At 39.4% G+C, this 22592-nt stretch overlaps 2 protein-coding genes across 2 annotated transcripts in view; one reads left to right on the top strand and one right to left on the bottom strand.

Annotated features, from left to right (window-relative positions):
- Positions 1–1583: 1583 nt before the first annotated feature.
- On the bottom strand, positions 1584–8097 carry cyp17a2 (cytochrome P450, family 17, subfamily A, polypeptide 2). Its single transcript, XM_066719786.1, has 8 exons — positions 7715–8097; positions 6374–6512; positions 5705–5934; positions 4914–5000; positions 4331–4522; positions 3945–4114; positions 3287–3390; positions 1584–2481 (listed from the first exon to the last, which is right to left on the bottom strand). The coding sequence occupies exons 1-8, from the start codon at positions 8027–8029 to the stop codon at positions 2168–2170; spliced, it is 1551 nt and encodes a 516-aa protein (XP_066575883.1). The 5' UTR covers positions 8030–8097; the 3' UTR covers positions 1584–2167.
- A 10066-nt stretch (positions 8098–18163) lies between these two features.
- The window catches only part of pdcd4a (programmed cell death 4a), a 28154-nt gene continuing 23725 nt past the window's right edge, over positions 18164–22592 (top strand). Inside the window, exons 1-2 of the mRNA XM_066719785.1 lie at positions 18164–18442; positions 18599–18692. Coding sequence (XP_066575882.1) covers positions 18647–18692 — 46 coding nt within the window. The 5' untranslated portion in view covers positions 18164–18442; positions 18599–18646. The remainder of the gene's footprint in view (positions 18443–18598; positions 18693–22592) is intronic.

The following is a 22592-nucleotide window of genomic DNA, read 5'->3' as shown; positions in this document are numbered from 1 at the left end:
ATTTTGTCACAAATGTTTTTTTAATGCTGTGATATATAAAAACATATGAGAGGTTTAATTAACCAAATCATTCAGTCCGTCATGCTGTTGCAGCTATTAGTGGATTATTGATCTGACTGTTGATCTTTACTGTTAATTGATTTCCCTGGTGTTAGTGCATAAGCATGCAAGCCTTCACTAGCCTGACATTTGTAATCACTTACCAGATTCTTTCCAGGTTTTTTTTTTTTTTTTTTCTTTTTTTTTTTTTTAAGGTCTGGCTTCTCTTAAGAAACAAGAAGATTCAGGTAGAAACTTCTGAGGTGGACATTTTATATTTTAACATTAACATATTTCCTCTCAACTTTGCCTTCTGTATGTATTGTACTATTGAGAATGGCAAGTCATTTTGATGTTGTCTGTAACCTGATGTAATAAGTCTCCAGCATATTGTGTACTCACTGAAAATATGTGTTGAATTCTTATTATTATATATATATATATATATATATATATATATATATATATATATATATATATATATATATATATATATATATATATAATGTATGGACTTCTTTTTCACAAATACATTTTACAGATATGCCAAGTCTTAAGCTCAAATGATCTGGCTGTCCTTGTTCGTGTCTGTCTGTTCCTCTTTATCAAGGGTCATATTCTTATTCTGTTTCTCATCTCCATTAAAAGTAACTGCTTAATTGCACTTGGCAGTAAATGTTGCTCATGAACAACCTGTGAATTTGTGTGAAAATAAATGTGAAAAAGTGCTAAAACATAAGTCTGCTCTAGTCCTTCTGTGGCCGTCAACTGAGAATGAGTGCATCCGATGATCCGTTTCTAAACTTACTAAATGTTACTGTTCGATTTCCGGCTCTAGTTGAGAGTATTTCAAACCCTTCATTGGAAACAATGCAGTTAAGTGAATTTAATATGTTTAGGAAATATTATATAAGTGCATCATTAAAAAGCCTTTAATATATATATACATCATAAAAAGGGAAATGCACTTGACCGGGTACCTTCATACTTTTTAAACACAATATTTAGTTTTAAAATATGATTAATAATGACAGATATCCTTGTAAAGCACAACAATCTAATTTCCTGTTTATGTACTTTTAACAATTTACTGTTAAAATATGGGCATATATATTATGCATATATATTACATGTACACAAATAACCTTATTCATATTCATGATCAGAAAGACATGCAGTAACATACTCTTTCCACATGGTGGTGCAGACATCTGCAATCTGATTTTCTTGATCCCTTATAAATTATATAAAGTACTTTGTGTCTCTATGGGTTCACAATAAATACAGATCCTTTAGGAAGTATAGATTGCAAGGAACCTTTGCTGAACAGGACATTGAAAGGACAGCACTTTGGTGCATCCAGATTTAACTCGCCCTGGATAAGGGTGTCTGCTAAGAAATAATAATAATAATAATAATAATAATAATAATAATAACTCTGTGTGTGTGTGTGTGTTTTGTCTATCTAAATTGGTGCCTGTAAATACGGTTTTAATGTGAGAACTATAATGTCAATGAAGCAATGATGGGTTGTGAATTTGGAGTGCAGTTCAAAATCTTTTATTTTGTTATCCTAATCATCAGGAAGTTCTATCCACCCAGATACAAAATCTTAAACTTTGAAATTGATAGCTTTAATTGGAAATATTGCTAGATTCATTATATTGCTTAATCAAAAATATTGTTTGTTACCAAACTATAATTCTTATTTTATTAGGGATTATTCTCTAGTCCAGATGAACACTGTAGACTCTCACTCAAAGGATTCATCAGGTGCATTGTCTAATATCTAAAGTAAATGACAAAGAATACTGTACCCTCTCAGTTCTTCCATTCATTGATTTCTGCATCTCAGAAAATTTATTTTGTCCTCAGTCTCTATCCCATCAAGAAGTTGTAACATTATACTTCATAGAAATGCAGAAATAAACTAATGAAAGAGCTTTGAAGGTGTATGGCCTGCTTCTTGGTGTTCAGTATTACAGATTATTTTGTAGAAAAGAAGGGTATCTAACCTTTTGTGGTCAGGGGGTTCCCTGCAGGTTTAACACGATCTAATCCCTGGCCTTGTGGCATTCCTGTCTCATTTAAACTCTGTGTTAGCTATGCCTGGGCCTAAGCAGTAGTGTCACACATCTGTTAAAGTGCAGATTGACTCTCGGATCAATTGGCACTCTTGAGGGATGCCTGCTGCCCAGCCGTGGCGCGGAGTGACGACCAGGGTGTAGTTGTGCGGCTGCAGCACAACTCCATACCGGCCTTGGAGGTCAGGCAGCGTGGCGCCGAGCCGGGGGCTGAAGGAGAAGCGCTGGAGCAACCAACTGGCAAGCAAGAAGAGCTCCATCTTGGCCAGGGATTCACCCACACACACGCGCGGCCCGGCACCAAATGGGATGAAGCTTGCCGGAGAGCAACGGTTCCCCTGGCTGTCCAGGAATCTCTCTGCAGGACAAGAAGCACACACAGCAGCCCTTAGCAGCTCATATTCCACGACAGAGGAATGGGATCAAATCTGAATCCAACATGTCTGTCTAAAAACACAGTTAGGTTTGGGACACTGCAGAAATACATATGCCTTTTGAAAGTTGTTTTCTTTCCATGCAATCCTGCAATTATTATTAACCACCTCCTACATGAAGATCGAACATTGTTCAAAAGGCTTCAGACCATTCTGAGACACTGTGTACATGTGACAAGATCAAGGAGGCTTGCCAACTCGCCAGCTACAACAAGCAGCTTCTATTAGGATCTCTTCACTCTGATAGATGGATGGAGTGCAGTATGCAATCAATTCCAAGTAGATTCAGTGCAGAGCAGAGGAGGCACTTATGTGCACAAAGAGATGCAGATAAATCACACCAATGGCCTAGTCAGTCGGTGGCTGCCGATTCGTTTGCAGATACTGACAGGATTCTTGGATCAATAAGATACTTTCAATCGATTAAGCTGGGCGGCCTAAATGAGCTGCATGCATTAGTAACCTCGCTTGTGTTCCCTTGTGGTAGACCGTGCTAAACAGGAGGATGTGCCAGCGATTATGATTTTCTTTGTGATAACGTATCTATAGAGGGGCAGGCAATCAAGTGGCCGAGACATGGTTTGGAACAGTGCCTTCTCTGTATCATGAGAGCTTTGCTGCTAGCTTGGAAACCTCTGGGAATCCATGTCTAAATGAAAGCCCTTTCTTGCAGCCAGACCAGCATATAGGAGTCTTCCCAGAGGTAACCCAGCACTGTGGGCCTCTTACCTGGTCTGAATCTCTCAGGCTCTTCCCATTGCCGAGGGTCATGGTGAATGGACCACATGTTTACAACCACCCGAGTGCCTTTGGGGATGAAATGCTCTCCTAAGCTGGAAGAAAAAGTGGGGCATATTTAATATGCACTTTGTTAATCTTCAAAGAGTGATTTTCCCACCACACAACTGAAATAACTCTCCATGAAATGTGTATCACTATTTCGTCTTTCCACTGGGAGGGTCAGGTTGGAAGTCTGCCAGTGACCGTCCTCAAGCAGTATATGGTGCACAGCAGGCCCTATTCACAAGGCTTTGAGTCATGGGATATTGTCAGAGTGTGTGAAAGTAGCACGTGTCTCCGTACTGCAGGAACAAAATCAACAGAGCCTTTTCAAGTAATGAAGCAATGACTGATATCACACTTTCCCAATCTTCTGTCTTTTGAACTCCAGGCACTTTGTCAATCATTGCACCACAAGTTAAAAAGATTCCACTCAGCAATGTTGCACTTGTGCCCTGCCAGCAGTGGCTAATTTCTGGGCACTAATTCATGGTCCAGAAATGTATTTATTCTGCTTATTTATGATCTCTGATAATCCATCGTTTGGGTTGCAGCCCATTGTTTGTGATGCACTGGTGCCATCAAGGGGCTGTTTTCCTGTCCATACCTGGTGTCTTGCAGAGCAACATGGGGGATGAGCAAAGGGGCAACAGGTCTGATCCTCAGCACCTCACAGAGTGTGCTCTCCAGGTAAGGCAGCCGTCCGCGGTCAGCCAGGCCGGGTGTACGATCACCACCAATCTGCTCATCAATCTCCCGATGGATCTTCTCCTGGACCTAAGTGTTGAAAGGAAGGCTTAAAGGGATAACAAAGAATACTCATACATTTGGCTTACACCTCATAATCTCTCCACAATTAGAGGTCCAAGAAAACATCTTCTGCTTTAGATCTTCCAAACTGCTTCTTCCCCCCAAAAGTTTCCCCCCTCACTCAGTCTTGCAGGCACTAATATACAGCTAGATATGGCTGTAGTGTCTCCTGTTCCCACTCACCTCTGGATGGTGCAAGAGGAAGGCGAGGGTCCATAACAATGTGGTGGACGTGGTTTCGACTCCGGCCCCGAAAGCCTCAGCAGCTGTCATGAGGATGTGGTCATCCTGGATGCCGGCCTCCTCCCCCGGACCACGCTGGCCTTTCAGTAAGGCGTCCATCAAGTCTCTCATGTCCTCGGGACTGTAACTCTCCTGGAGCAGGCAGACAGACAGTGCTCGCCATGCTTCACAAAACCACGCTGCAGCCTTCACTGGGAAGCTTTGACACACCATTGACTTGCAGCAGAGAAAGTGCTGGCCCTATCCCTATTCCAATGGCACCTCTTACTTGGTCTCACCCATACATTTTCTTTTCAGATATTGCTGTCAATATACAGGCTCAGAGTAGTAATGTGATACTAATTTTGAACAATAATTTTGTATATGTTCCCTTTTGGGAGCCCAGTACGAGAAAGAAAGAGCGCTTTCTGACCTCAACAGATGTGTCTGTGAATGTCAGCTTTCTTTTTTAAATGAAATTGTATATTGGGCTTATGTAAATTGTTTGAGAAAAGCAAACTCCCAACTTTGGCATTAATGGTACCTTGTGCTCTTGTAGCTTCCTTCCTAGCAGCTCATCTCTCACTTGAATACATGCTTTTAGTTTCTTCAAGTCCCTGTTTGGGAAAATCTGAAGACAAAGGCAAAATACATTATTGTTACTTTATGCAACATATAAAAGTCCTTCTTCCTTTACTAGTTTTCAGCATTTCGTCCTGGCTGATTATACAGGTTTGATTCTGCTATTTTGTAAAATATTGATTACATGCTGAAACTAAAAATGAATTACTACATTTCTCCTGTTCCTTTTGTTTTCTTTTGTGTCTCCTGCAGTGCACAATAAAAAAGTAATGCAGCAAAACAAATTGTTGCTTTTCATTATGACTCTGGTTATATGTGTTTTGTTGGGGTGAATTCATTAATTTCCCATTACTTATCACCATTCACCTCTCCTTGGCATGACACCCTGGCAAATATGACATGCATCTCGAGGGTTCCTTCCTGGTTAAATAAAAGCATTTGTAAAATGGATCAGCCACCCATATAGAAAATTCAAATTAAACAGAAAATTACACTTTGTTACAGCATGTGCGATTACCCAGATAATGCCACCAACTTGTGTAAATTCTAAATTTGAATCTGTAAAATGTATTTTGAATTGTTATGTGTTAGCTAAATTGAACTTGTAATGATTGATGTACTTCTCTGTATTTTTGCACTTATTTTTGCCCTGGATAAGGGCGTCTGCCAAGAAATAAAAATAATAATAATAATAATTGGGTGAAATATTGTTGCCTATAGTTGTGCAAGGAGAGGGGAAGAGAGACAGAGTACCTTGAGCCATGGGAATATGTCCACCAGATTGCCCCGTGCGATGGTCTGGACAATTCCACTGTTGTACTCCATCACGGTGTGGAATTCAGGGTCCTGGGGCTGGTACCTGGAGCTGAAGACCAGTGTGCACACTATATTGGTGACAGCTCGGGTCAGCGCTGACTCCGGGTCCAGGGGCTCTCCTGCTCTCTCCAGGAAGGCACTGCACAGGTGAGAGGCCTCCTCACACACTGCACACACAGACAAAGAGCCTAACTGACAGTCCCTACAGCAGGAATGTCACTCCAGTCCTGGGGCTGTGTGGAGAGGGGGCAGTACTGTGTCGACTGGATATTGTTCCAATCCAGATCTCGAACATGGTTTGAATTTTGTGAACTGGATTATTTTCATATTTTTCTGTGGACTCCAAATGAATTCTGTAGGTATAGTTCCTGGAGTCAACAGCAGATTGTATTATTATTATTATTATTATTATTATTATTATTATTATTATTATTATTATTATGGCTCATGTTTAATGTATAAAAGGACCATGTTCTTAATGCTCTTAAGCTGGTGTGCTGAGATGTGACACTTTATGATTTAATAATGTTGTTGTCTTTATTGGTAAAAGAAGGTCAAATGAGCATGGTGCCTCAGAGTTTGTGATCTAGGCCCTCTGCCCCTCACCGATGCTCTGCAGCTTGCTGGTGCCCTCTCCGAATGTGCTGAAGGAAGAGTGGACCAGCCTCCGGTGAGCCTTCCACAGAGGGCTGTAGTCACAGAAGGCAATGTCCTTTCCCCCCCGACTTAGCAGGTCAGTTGTCACCTGTGGACAGGCAGCCAGAGTCAAAGAGAGGGCAGCCTATTTATAAGGAGGATCATTGACAGTATTCCCCCACCACTGGCTTCAGTTGCTGAAAGGTGCAACCTAGGATTTTAACCAATTTTTTCCAGGTTTTGTAATGAATCTGCACTCTGGACCTTTCAAGGCCTAATAATCATAATCATAATCAAAATCATGAACATTCAGACATTAGGTGATACATGTAGAGAGAGACAAATAGTAACAGCCTTTGTAGGATGCTATTCTTCTGTATGTCAACATCATTTCCAATTTTCCTCCTCTTGCACTGAATTAAAGATGAGCTGAGTATTTGCATTCTGATGGGTCTGTCAGTGTGCAGATCAAGTGTTTGAACATGGCAGAAGCATCACAAAGAGAAATCACCTCAACAATGCACAGCTGACCGTCTTCATTTTTGTATCCATAATGATCGAGAGAACGACGCTAATCGAATCACAGGTTGTCAGCATATGTTCGTCATGTATTCATTATTCATTGGAGTGCAGGTTGTGTGATGTACTTGCACTGCATCTCGTACTCTTTTGAAACGTGTCTGCTGACCTTTGTGCTTGAACTGTGAGAGAAACAGCAGCTTTACAGTGTGTGTGACCTGTCCATCTGAAGTCCAGATAAAGTGAACGCATCATGCCTTCTTTTAGGTCTTTCTGATCTGCATACCAGCTGGGTCAGCAGATCAAAACTAAATCAAACCGTCTCTTTAGTCAATACCCCTTATTTTTGGATAATTGCTTGTGTCTTTTCTCTTACTGAAGGTCTGAAGGTTCAGATGGACTAGAAGAGAGTCACAAGCATTGGTATCCCGGATGTCTAATGTGATTATTTATTGGTTTCAGTTCACAAATTGCACATATTTAACATGCTTACATTTGGCTCTGGACCTCCTGTGCTTTCAGATCTTTGCAGATCAATGTCCAAGTATATCTCAAAACAAGGAACTATATTTCAGTAATATGGCTTCATACTTTAATGTTTAAGTTACATTCATGATTATTACTATTGCTTTTAATTTTTACATTACATTAATAACACTGATTGAAAGTCTTATCTGTCACAAGCATACGTTTTTCTCATAATTTGCAAAAGGTGAGGCTCGATCTATCTATCTGTCTTTCGGCATATTTATATGCAGTCCAATTTTTATTCATTAGCTCTTACTGACTCACCATTTGTGGCCTCCCGGCGAACACCTTGCCTTTCTGTAGCAGGACCTCCCTGGCGTGCTTGAAGCTGTTGATGACCACAGTGTAGTGTGGCCCCAAGTAGAGGGCAAACAGGTCCCCGTAGCGCTCCCCCAGAGAAGTGAAGTGCAGGTGAGGGGGCACACTGCCTCCCAGACTCAGCAGGCTGCCCACCATCGGCAGCGAGGGCAGGCAGGGCAGGGCATTGGGCCGTGAGTGAACCATACTCTTCAGCAGCTTGACGATCACCACAGCCACCAGGGCAGAAAGCAGCAGGACCTCAGGGGTGGAAAGTACCATGTCTTCTTCTCTCCCCCCTGCTTCACACAGTTAAAGTGAAGTGAGCAACACTGGGACACTGGGACTATGACAAGGGAATCTGCCCTATCAGGATGGACTTCTTCTGTGGCATCATAGAACCTTGACAGAGTTCAGAGGTCATGGAGTGAGTGCTTACATCAAGATAACAATTGGCAGCCAAGGAGAAGAGTATTGTTACTGTTACTCTTTGAGTCAACATTGGAATCTGCATTTTGATTAGAGGCAGTAAAGCCATCCTCCTTGAATGCCCAAGCAGGCAAGTTACAAGCACAGATCGTCAATAGTTCCAGTCAATCTGTAATGAAGAATTGTCTGTGTTCTGGATGTGTGCAGTCTAATTTCACAAAGGGACACTCACTGCCAGGCCAAGTTATAAGAATGGTCTTCCTGAGTGGATCTGTCATTTTGTGGAAATACGCAAGGAAGTTTACAATGTGTATGGTACATTGTTTTATTAATATACAATTAACAATTAATATATATGTATGTATACATTGTATAAATGTATTTAACTTATGGTATTAAGTTTTCTCATATGTGAGTCCATGGCACACAGTTGTTCATGCCTTTAATTTGAAACCACGATTGTTTTGTCTGAGAAAGCTGAGGTATTTTAAAGTTGATAGAACTATTATGATTATGTTTTAATTGAATCTATAGTTTGTTTTAGTATGCACTGTATCAAATTGCTAGACAAGGGTTACAGGAGTCAATCTGGCACAGTTGCCTGAATTGTTTTATAGACAGGCTCTAGGGAAAGCTCAGGTCATTCTTTCTGATGGTGAATATCCCCTACATTTAGAGTTCATTACCCTGCCCTCTGGTACCCAATTCCGGCTGCCTAAGATTAAGACCAATAGGTATACAGTTAGGTCCATAAATATTTGGACACTGACACTGGTGATGTCTATGGGTTCCAGACTTCAGGTAGTCACAATTTAATTCATGATTATGGGGATTGGGGGGACCACATATACAAATGGTTGTAATTCCTACACCATTCACCCAATTTGGATGTAACTACCCTCAAATTAAAGATGAAAGTCTACACTTAAAGCATATATTGATTGTTTCCTTTCAAATTCATTGTGGTGGCGTACAGAGCCAAAATGATGACAATTGTGTCACTGTCGAAATATTTATGGACCTAACTGTAAATATTCATACATTCGGTCAGCCAACAACTTTGTTAATAGACTGAATCACATATAGCATCAGTGCTTTCATGCATTTTGGGTTTTGCTTTGTTTGCTTACTATGTTTGGCACGTTTGCTGTTGATGGAATTGTATTGTATGCAGTTTGTTTTTGGTACCATATTGTTTTTTGTAGTAGGCTGCAAATAATTTGCCCTTTGGGATTTAATAATAAATAAATACTGAGTACTGAAATACTGGACAGAGCCAAAGTTCCATGATTCCCATAGCAATTGCAGTCACAGAGCTCTCCCAGGCCCTGAATGTTCCTCGGAGCTGCAACCTCTGTTCTAAAAAGATTGATATTTAATCTCTAAAGTTGAATGCAAAAAGTCTGAAGCAGTATTAGAAACATAAGAACATAAGAAAGTTCGCAAATGAGAGGAGGCCATTCGACCCATTGTGCTCGTTTGGTGTCCAATAAAAACTAAGTGATCCAAGGATCCTATCCAGTCTGTTTTTGAATGTTCCCAAATTGTCACTTAAACCACATCGCTGGGGAGTTTGTTCCAGATTGTGATGACTCTCTGTGTGAAGAAGTGTCTCCTGTTTTCCGTCTCGAATGCCTTGAAGCCCAATTTCCATTTGTGTCCCCGGTCCCTGTGTCCCTGCAGAACTGGAAAAGCTCCTCTGGTTTGATGTGGTCGATGCCTTTCATGATTTTGAAGACTTGAATCAAGTCCCTACATACTTTCAATAACTTTAAAAACTATTTTAAGCAATCCTTGAATGTACTTACATGACTTATAAATGACAAATGTATACATATTTCAAAACCTGAATGATTGTTTTTGATTAACTGTCCTCTTTAATTTCCTGTTCAGTTATATTCTTAGAGCTTTAATGACATTCCAAAGTCATCAGTGGTTGTAGTACTTCCTAGCTGTGCCTGTTTTTCAAATGCAGGGCATATTCTACCATTTGAAAGGGAAAGTGAATACAAATGAGGAACATTATACACAATACCATAGTGTGTCACTTCATGTTCATTTCTGTAATGATACAATGGAGACATGGAGAGCAAAAATGGTACAAGAATACATTGCGGTCGGCTACATGTAAGAATGTAGTTGAACACACACAGTTAGAGACGGATGACAATGTAAAGGGAAAACCAACATAAAGTGTCAGTTAGGTGTTGGGCACCACGAGCCACCAGGACAACTTCAATGCTCTTGACACAGATTCTACGAGTCTCTGGACTTTGCTGGAGGGATGAACACCATTCTTCCCAAAGATATTCCCTCATTTGGGGTTTTGATGATGGTGGTGGAGAGCGCTGTCTAACACGTCGGTCCAAAATCTCCTATAGGTGTTCAATTGGGTTGAGATCTGGTGACTATGAAGGCCATTGCATATGATTCACATCATTTTCATACTCATCAAACCAGTCAGTGAGCCCTCATGCCCTGTGGATGGGGGCATCGTCATCCTGGAGGAGACCACTCCCATCAGGATAGAAATGTGTCACCATAGGATAAAGGTGATCACTCAGAATAACTTTGTAATGATATGCAGTGACCCTTCCCTCCAAGGGGACAAGTGAACCCAAACCATGCCAGGAAAATGCCCCCCACAGCATAACAGAGCCTCCGGACCCCCTCACTGTCGGGGTCCAGCAGTCAGGCCTCCACTGTTCTCTTGGTGTTGCCACACATGCACTCGCCCACTTGTCCAGAACACAAGTCAGTTGTGACTGAAGCTCCTGCCATTCGTGTCCCAATAATGACCCTCTTTCAAAGTCACTTAGATCCTTTCCTCTTGCCATCCTGATCCAAAATCGTGGTCAACTGGGCCTGCTCAGCATTTGTATACATGCCACAGAGCATGATGGGATGTTAATTGCTTAATTGTATCATGCAGTACACCTGTTTAGAGGCATCTGCAGTCGTTATGTTCCTCCACTCATTTCTTCAGTTTTTTCCTTTAATTTGTCATCCATCTTTACCTACTTGATAACAAATACACAAAAAATACAATATTTGTTCAAAACACTTCTTAGTATCTAGTTTCTCCTAGCTTTCTGTTTCTTCACACAGTCTTTCAGGAGGGAGAGCACTGAGGAAGACTCTGTGTGTTTTTGGTGCTGGGGGTTGTTTTTGCATAGCTGTGAATTCTGTCCCTGACATGTGCCAGTGTTCAATAAACACGGCACAGTCTCTCAGCCTTGGGGACTTCAGATAAAACTGGGAGACCCTCAATCAGCTCTGTTTGAAAGGAGTTTGTTTTGTTTCATGGTGTACTGGCCTTGTAATAGAAGCACAACACAGATAAACATATTTCTGTAGTCTTCTAGTGAGTCAATTTGTGAAGGACTGACTTCCCCCTTTCAGTACTACGGTATAACAAAGAGTATTGGAAACTCTGGAGAATGATTCTGCATTCTATGGTTGGCTTTTCATTTTATTCATGACATACTTATCGTGACCTTTTAATGTCAATTGATTTGAATCAGTAATGATTCTGGTAATGAACTATAGAATCCCATGTTAGACATATAGGCACTATATGTGCATGTGTGTGTGTGTTTGTCTGCATTAAAGTTATTCTACAGGCACATTGACAACACTGGTTTACCTCACACACCGTTAATTATTTGTAACTGGTACTTTGCAGATTACAGCTAAATGTTGCTTTGTCAGCAGAAGTCACAGCTGAACTTGTCAGTTGTTAAATTGCACTTGCATTTCCTGTCAAGATGGCTATTGATTTTTTTTCCAAGCCTTTGCCTTTCATTCCAGATTTCTGGTGGACTGTTTGTGCTGGGTTTTTCAGCTTTGTAAGGCTGGCAAGTTATTAACCTGAATTAGAAGATGGTCATCCTATTGATGGAAGCTGTAGGCAGGACAGCCTGTGTGATTTAGTCTCCTTTAAGGGATTCATGGAGTAGAATTGATCATTTTTTGCCACAGTGAAAAACCAAATCAAGATGAAACTGTACAGAGGAACAAGGAATAATGAGAATACAGATGTATGGTCATTGACATAACATAAAAAAAGATTATATGAAATACTTGATAATTATATTTGAATACAAGTATGGAAAATAAGGCTTTATATCTTTATTGGAATGTCACAATTAGTTGGCTAGCTTGACAGCTTCATTACATAGTTTTAATTGTCTTGTTTATTTGTTTGTTTTACTTTCATAGGTTTATCATGTAGCAGATTGTTATGTGTCTGCTTATTTATTTAAATCACAGCCTGTAAGAAGGCCTAGATTAAAATGGTAGGAAAGGTGAGTAAACCTCAATCCAAATATATAAAGAAATAAATATGTGAATAACCTTCAGTAAAGTCATTTAGCAAAAAGACATCAAATACCTTTATTTTAATTATATAGATAATAGCTTCAGTAAGTACCTAATATAATGGAGCCAAATGAACAGGCTAATATCTTTCTCATAATAAAAGTGATGGTGTCTCCACATTTTAATTAACAAACATGAAAAAAGAGACTTTAAATTTGTCCTTTTTAATTTATATTATTTTTCACGAACAGAAAACAATCAGATCACATTATACCTTAAAAATTAAGGTCATGTAAGTCAAAACAAGACCCCCCACTGTATCTCTTCTTCTCTCCCTCCTTGCCTCTCCCCACGTCTCCCCATAAAACACCAACCACTACTACAGACGGTGTTCATTAAACCAAATCTAAGAAAAACACATATACACATAACCAATTAAACCCATGAATCCTACTTAAAAAAAGTAAAACCCAGTAAATTAATTGAGAGGGAGTGAGTGAGAGAGAGAGAGAGAGAGACACAGAGAGAGAGAGAGAGAGAGAGAGAGAACGAACGAGAACGAGAGAGAACGAGAAGCGCAAACTCATATAAAGGAAATGGGTGTAAAAAAAATAATAATTAAAAAAAGTAAGTAAGAATGCTTTCAAAAATAGACATGTTAATAGATTATATTTATCAATTAACTAAACGCAAAGTGAGTGAACAGAAGAAAAATCTAAATCAAATCCATATTTGGTGTGACCACCCTTTGCCTTCAAAACAGCATCAATTCTTCTAGGTACAAAAGCCAAAAACTTTTGCACAGTACTGTGTGTGTGTGTATATATATCTATATCCTCTTGACCCATCAGGCACTATTGCAACTGTAATATTTTCCCTCCTCACTTGGTGCTCAACCTGATGTGTGGGAGGAAGCAGGGTAATTGTGTGTGGAAGGCAGATCATCTGGTCTTTGCAACAATTTCATGACAGTTTGTTATCTATGTGATCTGCAGCTTCCGCTCTCTAAACCTTTCCATGAGGTAGGTGCTCCTATACGGCAGTGGCGACCAATACACCTACGCTTATTATAGACCATAGCAGAGCAGTATGCATTTGTGGGTATGAAATTATACGATACAACTTACATTTTGTGGATTGTATTTTAAAAATCTGATCATCTTCCTTCAGAACAAATATTTGAAGAGCTAACACAAACAAAAGCTTATAGTAAGTAAAGCCACAGCGTAGGATGTTGTTTAAGTTCATGGTTTGTGGTGAAGCCTGCTGGGAAATGCATACCTACTACAGTGCTGGTGGACTTCAATTACAACCCTCTCTGTGTGTGGCTTTGGTTAAAACATGTGTTTTTTTTATCTTTGGTGACACTTATCACACAGAAGCATGACCTCCTACCATGTTTAGTTTTCATGAATCTTAAACTGAACTCAAAGGGCGCCTCCTTGTGGTAAAAGATGTTAGCTTTTGATTTCTTGTTTGTTCAGACAATTCAGATTTGAAAGCATTTGTTGTCTAGCAAGAAATCTCTGCACTCTTTAAAATAAGTGGGGTTGAATCTATAGTTCTCTTTTAATGTTTTCATCTTACTAACCTGCATAACCAGTAATTGATTATATTATTTTAACAAAACTATGGAAGTGATCAAATCTTTATTCTAACACATTTCACACAGGCTGCATTTTGTTACAGCAGATGTGTTCAGAGTGAGTGATGCTGCAGTGGCAGTAGATATGGAGGGATTATGAAAGCAGCTGACAAAGAAAATCTGTGTTTCTGCTCAGATGGAACATCTCTCTTCAGGCGCAACAGCACCTCCCTATCATGCAGATGTCAGCCTGTTATTGCATCATGGGAGAATACAGAATTCTGTCAAACTGTGCTGGGGCGGTTTTGCAATCCAGTCATTTCTCCAGAGGAAAGGCGTTTGTGTCCTCAGCCACATCACAAACTCACAAATTTAAATACTTTAGGCCTCTACAAGACAGTTTGCAGTAAGAAATGTTTTTGGGACTTCAGAGCTTCAAAAAAATTAAAGAAATCCAACCAAATTTTTTTTTTTTAAATATTCTTCTTTGATTATTTTCACTTCTTGTGCTTTTGCCACCTAGCACATTATTTATTAAAGGCTAGCCAACATGCTAACGTCACTGCTGTTTATGCACATTTCCAACACAGTAAAGTGGTAACGTGTCACATAAACCTCTTGGAAGAGAATTTGTTTGATTTTGCTTTTTCAAAAGTGTGCCCAGGACATTCCTTTGTGAATATGACACTTCATTTTCATTCACATGTAATCCATTTCAAAATATACAATACATCCATTTCTGGAAGACTTTCCATAAACTTCCACTTCTATGTCCATTCTTCATCTTTAGCAAAAAATGTAATGAAATCAGGGGATTAATAAAGCATTGTTGGCTAAACACTCTTAGGGATGTTGAAATAATACAAGTGTTCTCTTCTAGCAGCTTGATTGCCAAATTGAAAATTAGTTTTCATCTTATTTTTTGTCAGTTGGATTTGCCAAGAAAAAAATGCTATATTTGTTTTATTTCCAGACTAAGATTACGGATTATAAATATAGTTCAATGTGCCTGAGCAATTTCCATTACTTGGGCAATGCTGGAAGACATAAATTATGGTTATAACTAAGAACCCACCATAACATATTTCTCAAATACCAAGAAAAATGCTTTATTTGTTTATATAAATAGGGCATGAGCATTTGGGATAATATATTTCTGTCAGGTCTGTTAAATATTTGTGACCTAAAGGACTGGAGCCAGGGACTTAGAGATCATTGCTATATAGCTCAGATTTCCAGGTCACACATTTGAAATGTATAGCAGTTTATAGATATTCTGTGGGTTTTTATGGAATATCAATCATTAATACTATAATTAAACTATATAAATGTGTGTGTGATGTGTAAATATACTCTGTTGCTTTGTACATTTTCTCAGGAGATTCTTTGCATCATTGCGAAACTGATTAATGTGGAATTCTGGCTCCTCCTAGACTATCTGGTTTTCTCATGCTGATAAATAGTGAATGTTGATGGATTTGTGGTTTCTCTTTGCTTTGCCCTTCCACCTGGGTCAAAGCAACACAACCTTTTTAAACCCTTACTGAATGGCTTGTGGGCTGGAGTTAAGCTTGGATAGAGACAAGAGGGGGCAGAAAAAAAGAGACAGAGGGACACGTACATTTCTGGGGTTACAAATTTAGTCACCGAATTAACTAATGATTTGCTTATTAGAACTTGTATTCATTATTTTCAGCTCCTAAAAAAGTTGCAGTTTTCAAATTACTCAGATAATACAATAATACAATTTCCAAGATATAAAAAAACACAAATATAAGAAGTACTTCTAATAGTGTGATTTGATAACCCATAGCTCAGCTGGTATATAATTCAAAACAAACTGGGATCCTGAGGAGAAGGTATGGAAGGCTTATGTCACATTTTCCAGACCTCTTGGAATGTGAAGATTATCACTGAAGAGCAGATAAGAGAAAACCGACAGGTACAGAATTATAAGTATGAACGACAAGGCAAATAATTAACTATGGCTTTTGGTAGAAAGGTTGTGTTGTAGTCATGCTTGTATAAATAAGGGATGGAACCAGATACACTATGGAATTATGGGACTAATACATGTAGAAACTGTGACAATAACACAACAATGCTCCTAATAAATCCATGTAATAAATTCATGACAATCCTATCATATTGATGGATGGCATCCATTTTGTAAACCTCCATAAGAAAATATAATACTATAGCAACATGTTCTTTTCCCTTTGTCCAGTGATATGTCAACAGAGGTATTGCATGGCTCTTAAAATCAATATAGTCTCAAGGAGTTTACAAAGGATTAAAATGTAAAGAATTAAAGATTTTTTTTTAGCCAAGCTGCTTGCCTGAATTGAAATATAATATCTTGTCCGATAATCTCTTGCAGGTGCTGTTTATCAGACAATTGATTCTCCTTGCAAAATATAAATAGCTTTTTCAGTGAATAGTAAATCTGTCTTACTCTCGGGTCTGCACAAAGCAAACCGTGTCAATCAATTTACACTGTCATTAATGAGAGGTACTATCACAACATGATTCACTGCATAGTGCACCACAGTCTGCACAAGCAACACATAAACCAGATATAATAAAGTGAAACCATTGCGTTTTCTACTCCAACTCAATAATTACCAATAACATGAAATCCTGATCTGATCTGATACATTTACCATCAGACTAGAGTACATGCTCTACAGTCAGTAGTCTCCTGGTTATCAAGGCTGTCAATTACTTGTTTCCAGGGCTTGTGCAGAACTAGGCCAAATACCACCAGAACTGTTTCTACAACAGCAATGGAGGAAATTAGTAACTTGAAAATAATTAGGGAACTGGTGGGCAATGGATTTAATGGTGGTAATCAGTGCAGGAGACCTCAGGAGCTAGAAAATGCTCTCCTTGGTTTCTTAGTGTACACCAATAATACAACATGCCTACTAGCATTGTTCCTTAGATGACTACATGACACTGACACCAGCAGAAGACAGCTTTATTATATCTTTAGAACTGCCCACAATAGCAAGAGTGAAAACATAAAACATGTCAGAATACAAACATGAACATTTTTATTTATGATAATGATCATTACCTTGTGATGTAAAATACATCATAATACATTTTCATTGTATGCAGTTACATACATTAAATGACAGCAGGTCAATTACAACAAGGCACTGCCCATGGGGGATGGTTTAGTGCACTGGATCTCAAACCTGGTCCTGGTGGACCCCCTGCACTGGTGTTATTTGTTTCAAACAGCTCTCAATTACATAATTGAACCTCAATGTAACGGATTTGCTTCATTTCACTTTTTAATTGTGTAGCTTATAAAAAGTTGGAGATCTACAGTTTCAAATTTAACATGAAATCTACAATTGTTTAAAATAATGTAAGATCTCAGATTAGGCAAATTATTCGTTACATTTGTGTTCAATGATAAGGATAGTGTATGAATTTGCAGATTATACGTATTGGAGCATGGTATATTCCCGTCTTTACACTGTAAAATACGTTCATGTCGAGTCAAAAAACGCGTGCATTTATAAAGAGGGCAAATCTGCGTTACATAAACTAGATTTAGCAGCACGTTTAAAAATAACGCCTGCAGTTATTAGGCTTCCTAAGCAATAATATTTTCGGAATGCATTCCAAAAAAGGGACAATCTCTTCCTCGTAATGGGCTTAAATGCACGCATCCCATTCATTAGCTAAAGAAGCTTAGTGTTGCAGAGTGCGTGCATGCCTTTATAAGACTTGCACAGATCTGCAAGAACAGCGGAGACTCGAGTGACGTCACAGTCAAAGCGGTCCAGGGCAGCACACGCTGTAAAGGATGGTCATGAAGCTCTGATTGAACACTGACACTGACGGCACTTGTAACCACACTTGCAACAAAGTACAAGATGAGAACATCTCACTCCCTTGCCCCCACTTTCAAGTTTTCAGAAATTCAAACCCTGGCCATGGCTGACTGTTTTAGTATACTGGCAGTGTCTGCGATCTGATTGGCCGGAACGCAAGCGCTCCCGCCCCTCTCTCCGCCAATCCCCGGCCTCCTTTCTCCCACGTGACCTCCAGTGCGTTCCAAAGTTAAAAACAGAATGTGTTTACGTCCAGAGACTCTTTAAAGGCGCAGGGCTCATATTGTGCGTGTGTGTGAGTGAGTGAGTGAGTGAGTGATCAGGCGGGACGGGCTTCTAGTTCTTTTGCTGAAATAAATATTGTGTCACTTTTGGAATCGTGCACTATCCCCCCCTTAAGGAATATAATAACCAAAACAACTCGGGTCATTGATCGGTGCCGGATTGACTTCATTTGTTCAATATTGTTTTAATATTTTGGTTTGTTTTTGTGAAGGCGGAAGAGGGAAGGTGAGGTGGCCCTTTAAATGCATCGTGAATCAGTCGTGCATGGTATCCGCTCGCAGCTTTTTCACAGTAAATAATAACGGTTTGCGGAAAGTGTCGGGGTGCTTCGCTCTGCTGAAGTGGCGTGGCCGTCATGTCTGCTGTTTTGTTTCCTGACAGAGCCGCTTCGCTGCAACGCAGGGCTTCACCGCACAGCAGACGAGAGAAATGGCGACTGAAGTGGAAGCATGGGCCGCCGCTCCGCAGCAGGACGGTGAGTCGTCTTGTCTTGTTCTGGAAATAGCAAATCGCGGTGGAAAGATATGCACGTAGGGGTCGGGGCACCTTTAATTTGCAAAGTTGTGCACGCAAAAATAAAAATAAAAGTTTGCTGTTTGTTTTTCTAATTTTTTTTTTGCTTGGGGGGCGGGGTATAACTTGTGGGGACTTTTAACTCGCCATGTGCTCCAACACAAGGGTTAACTCCAGGCTGCATTGTTTCGTGCTTAATCTGTGTATAATATGAATTTGATTGCACTTATCGTTTTACCTCGGCGTATTCACATGGCTGTCTATTTTCACGATGCCTTCCGCGGCTGCAGTGCACAATACAATGCTCGTCCGTCCCTTGTTGTCACTTCAGTCCGTGTTTACCTTGGGGAAAACATGTCCGTATTTAATCAATATGAATTGAAGCAGCTGCTCAAGCCGGACGATAAATCGAGTACAGGACACTATTCAAATAGTTGAATAGGCCTAGAGACGTTTTTTCTTTGTTTGGAGGCCTGCTACTAGGAACAAAAATGCATGTTTGTTTTTATATGTTTAGCGTTCATAATTGTACACATGTATTTCCGTAAACACGAGTTATTTGATCACGAAATAATAATGAAAACATCAGTAAACTGCGAAAACGTGTTTAGGTCACAGGTAGATGCATGTTGTATTGATTTTATATATATATATAACTATACCAATATCAAAGGTAAATAAATATCTGTCCACCCTGTTTTTGTTTTGTGTGAATGGCCACGCCCCCTTCCGCGCTTTTCTGCAAATGTGCGTCTTTATTAAAGCTACTAAGCACACAATGTACATTTCAGGCCAGGGCAGCTGGTTTTAATGGATTTGTTTTGTTGTATTTCTTGATGGGGTGTGGGTTGAAGACCGTGATTGTCGTCCTGCTGCCGGATCGCTGTCAGTCCCACACAGGTCTTTGTCAGCTTCGTGTTTCAAACGCGACGACGGCAGGGTTTGGTTAGAGATCAGAAACGCCGCTCTGTCCCCCCTCGACGGTGCGCTGATGTAATGTGCGCTGTGTCACAGGCTGCTATTCACTTGTCGTTTCTATCGATCTTGTCTTTGCATATGTTATAGCCAGATCCGTTTCTTGGAGTATTGAAAATACTGTAATTGCTAACATAATGCGTATAACTGAGCAATCATTTGACGTTGCAGCTGTGGTCGTCGACTGTTGTGTGCTTAATGCTGTATTACAAATGAATTGAAACCCTTTGTTTGGCTCATGGAAGACTATTACTACACATCATCGCAGTTTTGTGATGTGCCTCTTGCTACGTAGTTGCAATGAAATGTATTATTATTATTGCTAATTGGTTTTAGTGATCGAAAACCATGACCTAGCTTAAATGCAAAAAATCATCTGGACTCGCACAGTCTTGGGACAGAAAGCAGGAGTCAAGGTGTGTGTGCTTGGAGCTACACAGGCACTGGTGTGCATCTTAAACCAGACCAGCCCTGCCCCTGCGCTGCCGTGGAGCACCTCCGTCAAAGAGGCTTTTGTGTGGCCAGCAAAGCCTGCCAGCAGACTCCTTATGTGTGTTTTAAATTGCAGACTAGGGGTTACATTGGTAAAATACTTTAACTAACTATTTGCACTCCAAACCACCACATTTACCTTTTTAACATTTTTGCTAACCCAAATGTACAACGATCGTAAATAACTCAAGCAAACAAAATACAAATAATTCCCTTTTCACCTTTTATTTGAGAGAATTTGTACTGATATTCCTCATTCACGTGCCATTCAATAAACATTCACATCTAGGTTCTCAACAAATGCACTACTAAATCAATGCAAACTAATGAAATTTAATCCGGACAGATATTATACATTTTACTGTTTGAGCTAAATGCCTTCTATGTTTTGAGCTTCCAAATTAGTTTAAATACACTTTATCCACACCAGGAGTTTTCTGTATTATTTCTTACACATTAAACAAGGAAAAAGGCGGTCAAGAGTATAATACTTGATCCCTTTTAAATATTAATTAATGCGAGGGAAATGTCAAAACTGTGCAAAGGCCCCTAAAACAAATAAGATCCCTCTGCCGAGTCAGGGTGGTCTGACTTTTATTTTGCAGTGGAACATAGCACTTTTGCTTGTGACAGTGCATTACATTGCCAGTGATAGTCTCCAACTGTTGAGATATCAGTGGTTTACTTCAGTTAATATTCCCATTCATCACTCGCCACACCTCTTACCACAAGTCTGTGTGGAACTGCTGTGTGGACTAAAGACTCTTATCAAACAAAGAATGGGACTTTACTTACTGTTATCAGTAGCAACACTGAGATATCTGTATAACGTTAACTCTTCAGTGGCTCAGTATATGTTTTTTTTTTTTTAACCCGCTGTCAGGCAATCATTTGCAGGCCAAAGCAGGCTCCCGTTAAATGACTCTGTGCTATATAGTCGATTTCCTTACAAATGGCAATTTTTGCTCTGCACTACGGTTTGTTCACAGCACCCTCAGACTTTTTTTTTTTTTTTTTTTTTTAAATAAAGTATGACAACCATTAGATTTATCCCAGTTAGCTAGACCATTTTAGGGGAGAACAGTGTGTCATTGACAGTAAGTCTAAGGAATCCCTTACCTGACCAACTGAGAACACAAATGAAGTTATTTTAATAAATAATAATTAATAAGTTCAGATCTGTGGAAAGGTGCCCACATCTACTCCTGAAAGCTCTTAATGATTAACAGTACAAGCAGGTACAGACTCGGAAGAAATACAGATTACAAATAAAATATTTATTTTGCGTTTGTATTTGGAATGTAGGATAATTGATTACTTGGAATACAGCAATGAAGCTCATTGTGTTTGTATGTTTAGGTTTTTGTCTTTATTTACATGCAGTTCGGGTGTTGGCATGAAGGAATTTAAATGAAAGTAACAGGAAGGTGTTCAGTACCTCTTTGTACACTGCTTTCTTTGCATTTGAATGAAATGTGGTCTGGATATTGTCCAGTATCCTCTTTGTCAAGTTGTACTCTTATGGAACAACATTTTGATGTATAACTGTGTGCTCACTGCTGACATATTGCTTTAACCAAACGATGCATTCATTTGGCTTTACATCTCTGGCACATTTGTTTTGCAGAAGGTGGAGGCATGGCCTGTTTTGTTCACAGTAGAGGGTGAGTGTATGTAGACACATGTACTGTGGCCTGCAGCCTTGTGGGTAATCAGTGAATGAAGTACTTCCTCTTTGTTTGTATATTGAGTAATGTTGAAGGGCTCATGAGTCTTAGTGTTACTGCAAAACCACACTTGTTAGTGTTGAAAACGTTTTGTTCTCAATGAAAGGTGCTAGTTTTAAAAGGTTAATTTTAAAGCCTTGCTGTTGTCTCTTTGAAAATATTTTCCATTTTGTTTCCTGTAGATAATTTATTCAGTGATAACTCTAGCAGGTAAAATAAGTAACACTAAAATTGAAATGACTTGCTTGTAAGCAGTGTAGAGTGTGCTTTTGTGCCACCTAGAGTAGAATGTATCTGTAGGAATGTAGTGAAATATCACTAAATGTAAGGAGGCAAACATTGCATTGCAGTTAAATGAAAAAAGAGAATACTGGCATATCATTAAATTGTTTCCTTACAGGATGACAGTAGACGTATTGCAGCTACACCATTTTAAAATGATTGTCCTCCTTCAAAATCTGATATGTTTTGCTCCTGAAGGTGTGTAACCGCAGACTAGAAGAGAACAGCTTCAGAAGTAAGAACAAGATTGTTGAATGAGGTTTTCAAGAGTTATAAAAAAAAAAAAAAAAAAAAGTCTGGTCTCACTGTCACTCTCTAGCTCAAGGAGTAAGGTGAAAATAAGAACATAGCTGAGGGTGCCTTTGCTGACTTGTGATGTATAGCAT

This window comes from Amia ocellicauda, chromosome 13 (genome assembly GCF_036373705.1).
Source record: "Amia ocellicauda isolate fAmiCal2 chromosome 13, fAmiCal2.hap1, whole genome shotgun sequence".
In the NCBI taxonomy this organism is placed as follows: Eukaryota; Metazoa; Chordata; class Actinopteri; order Amiiformes; family Amiidae; genus Amia; species Amia ocellicauda.
The sequence above is the reverse complement of the archived record's forward strand: the minus strand, read 5'-3'. Positions and strand labels throughout refer to the sequence as shown.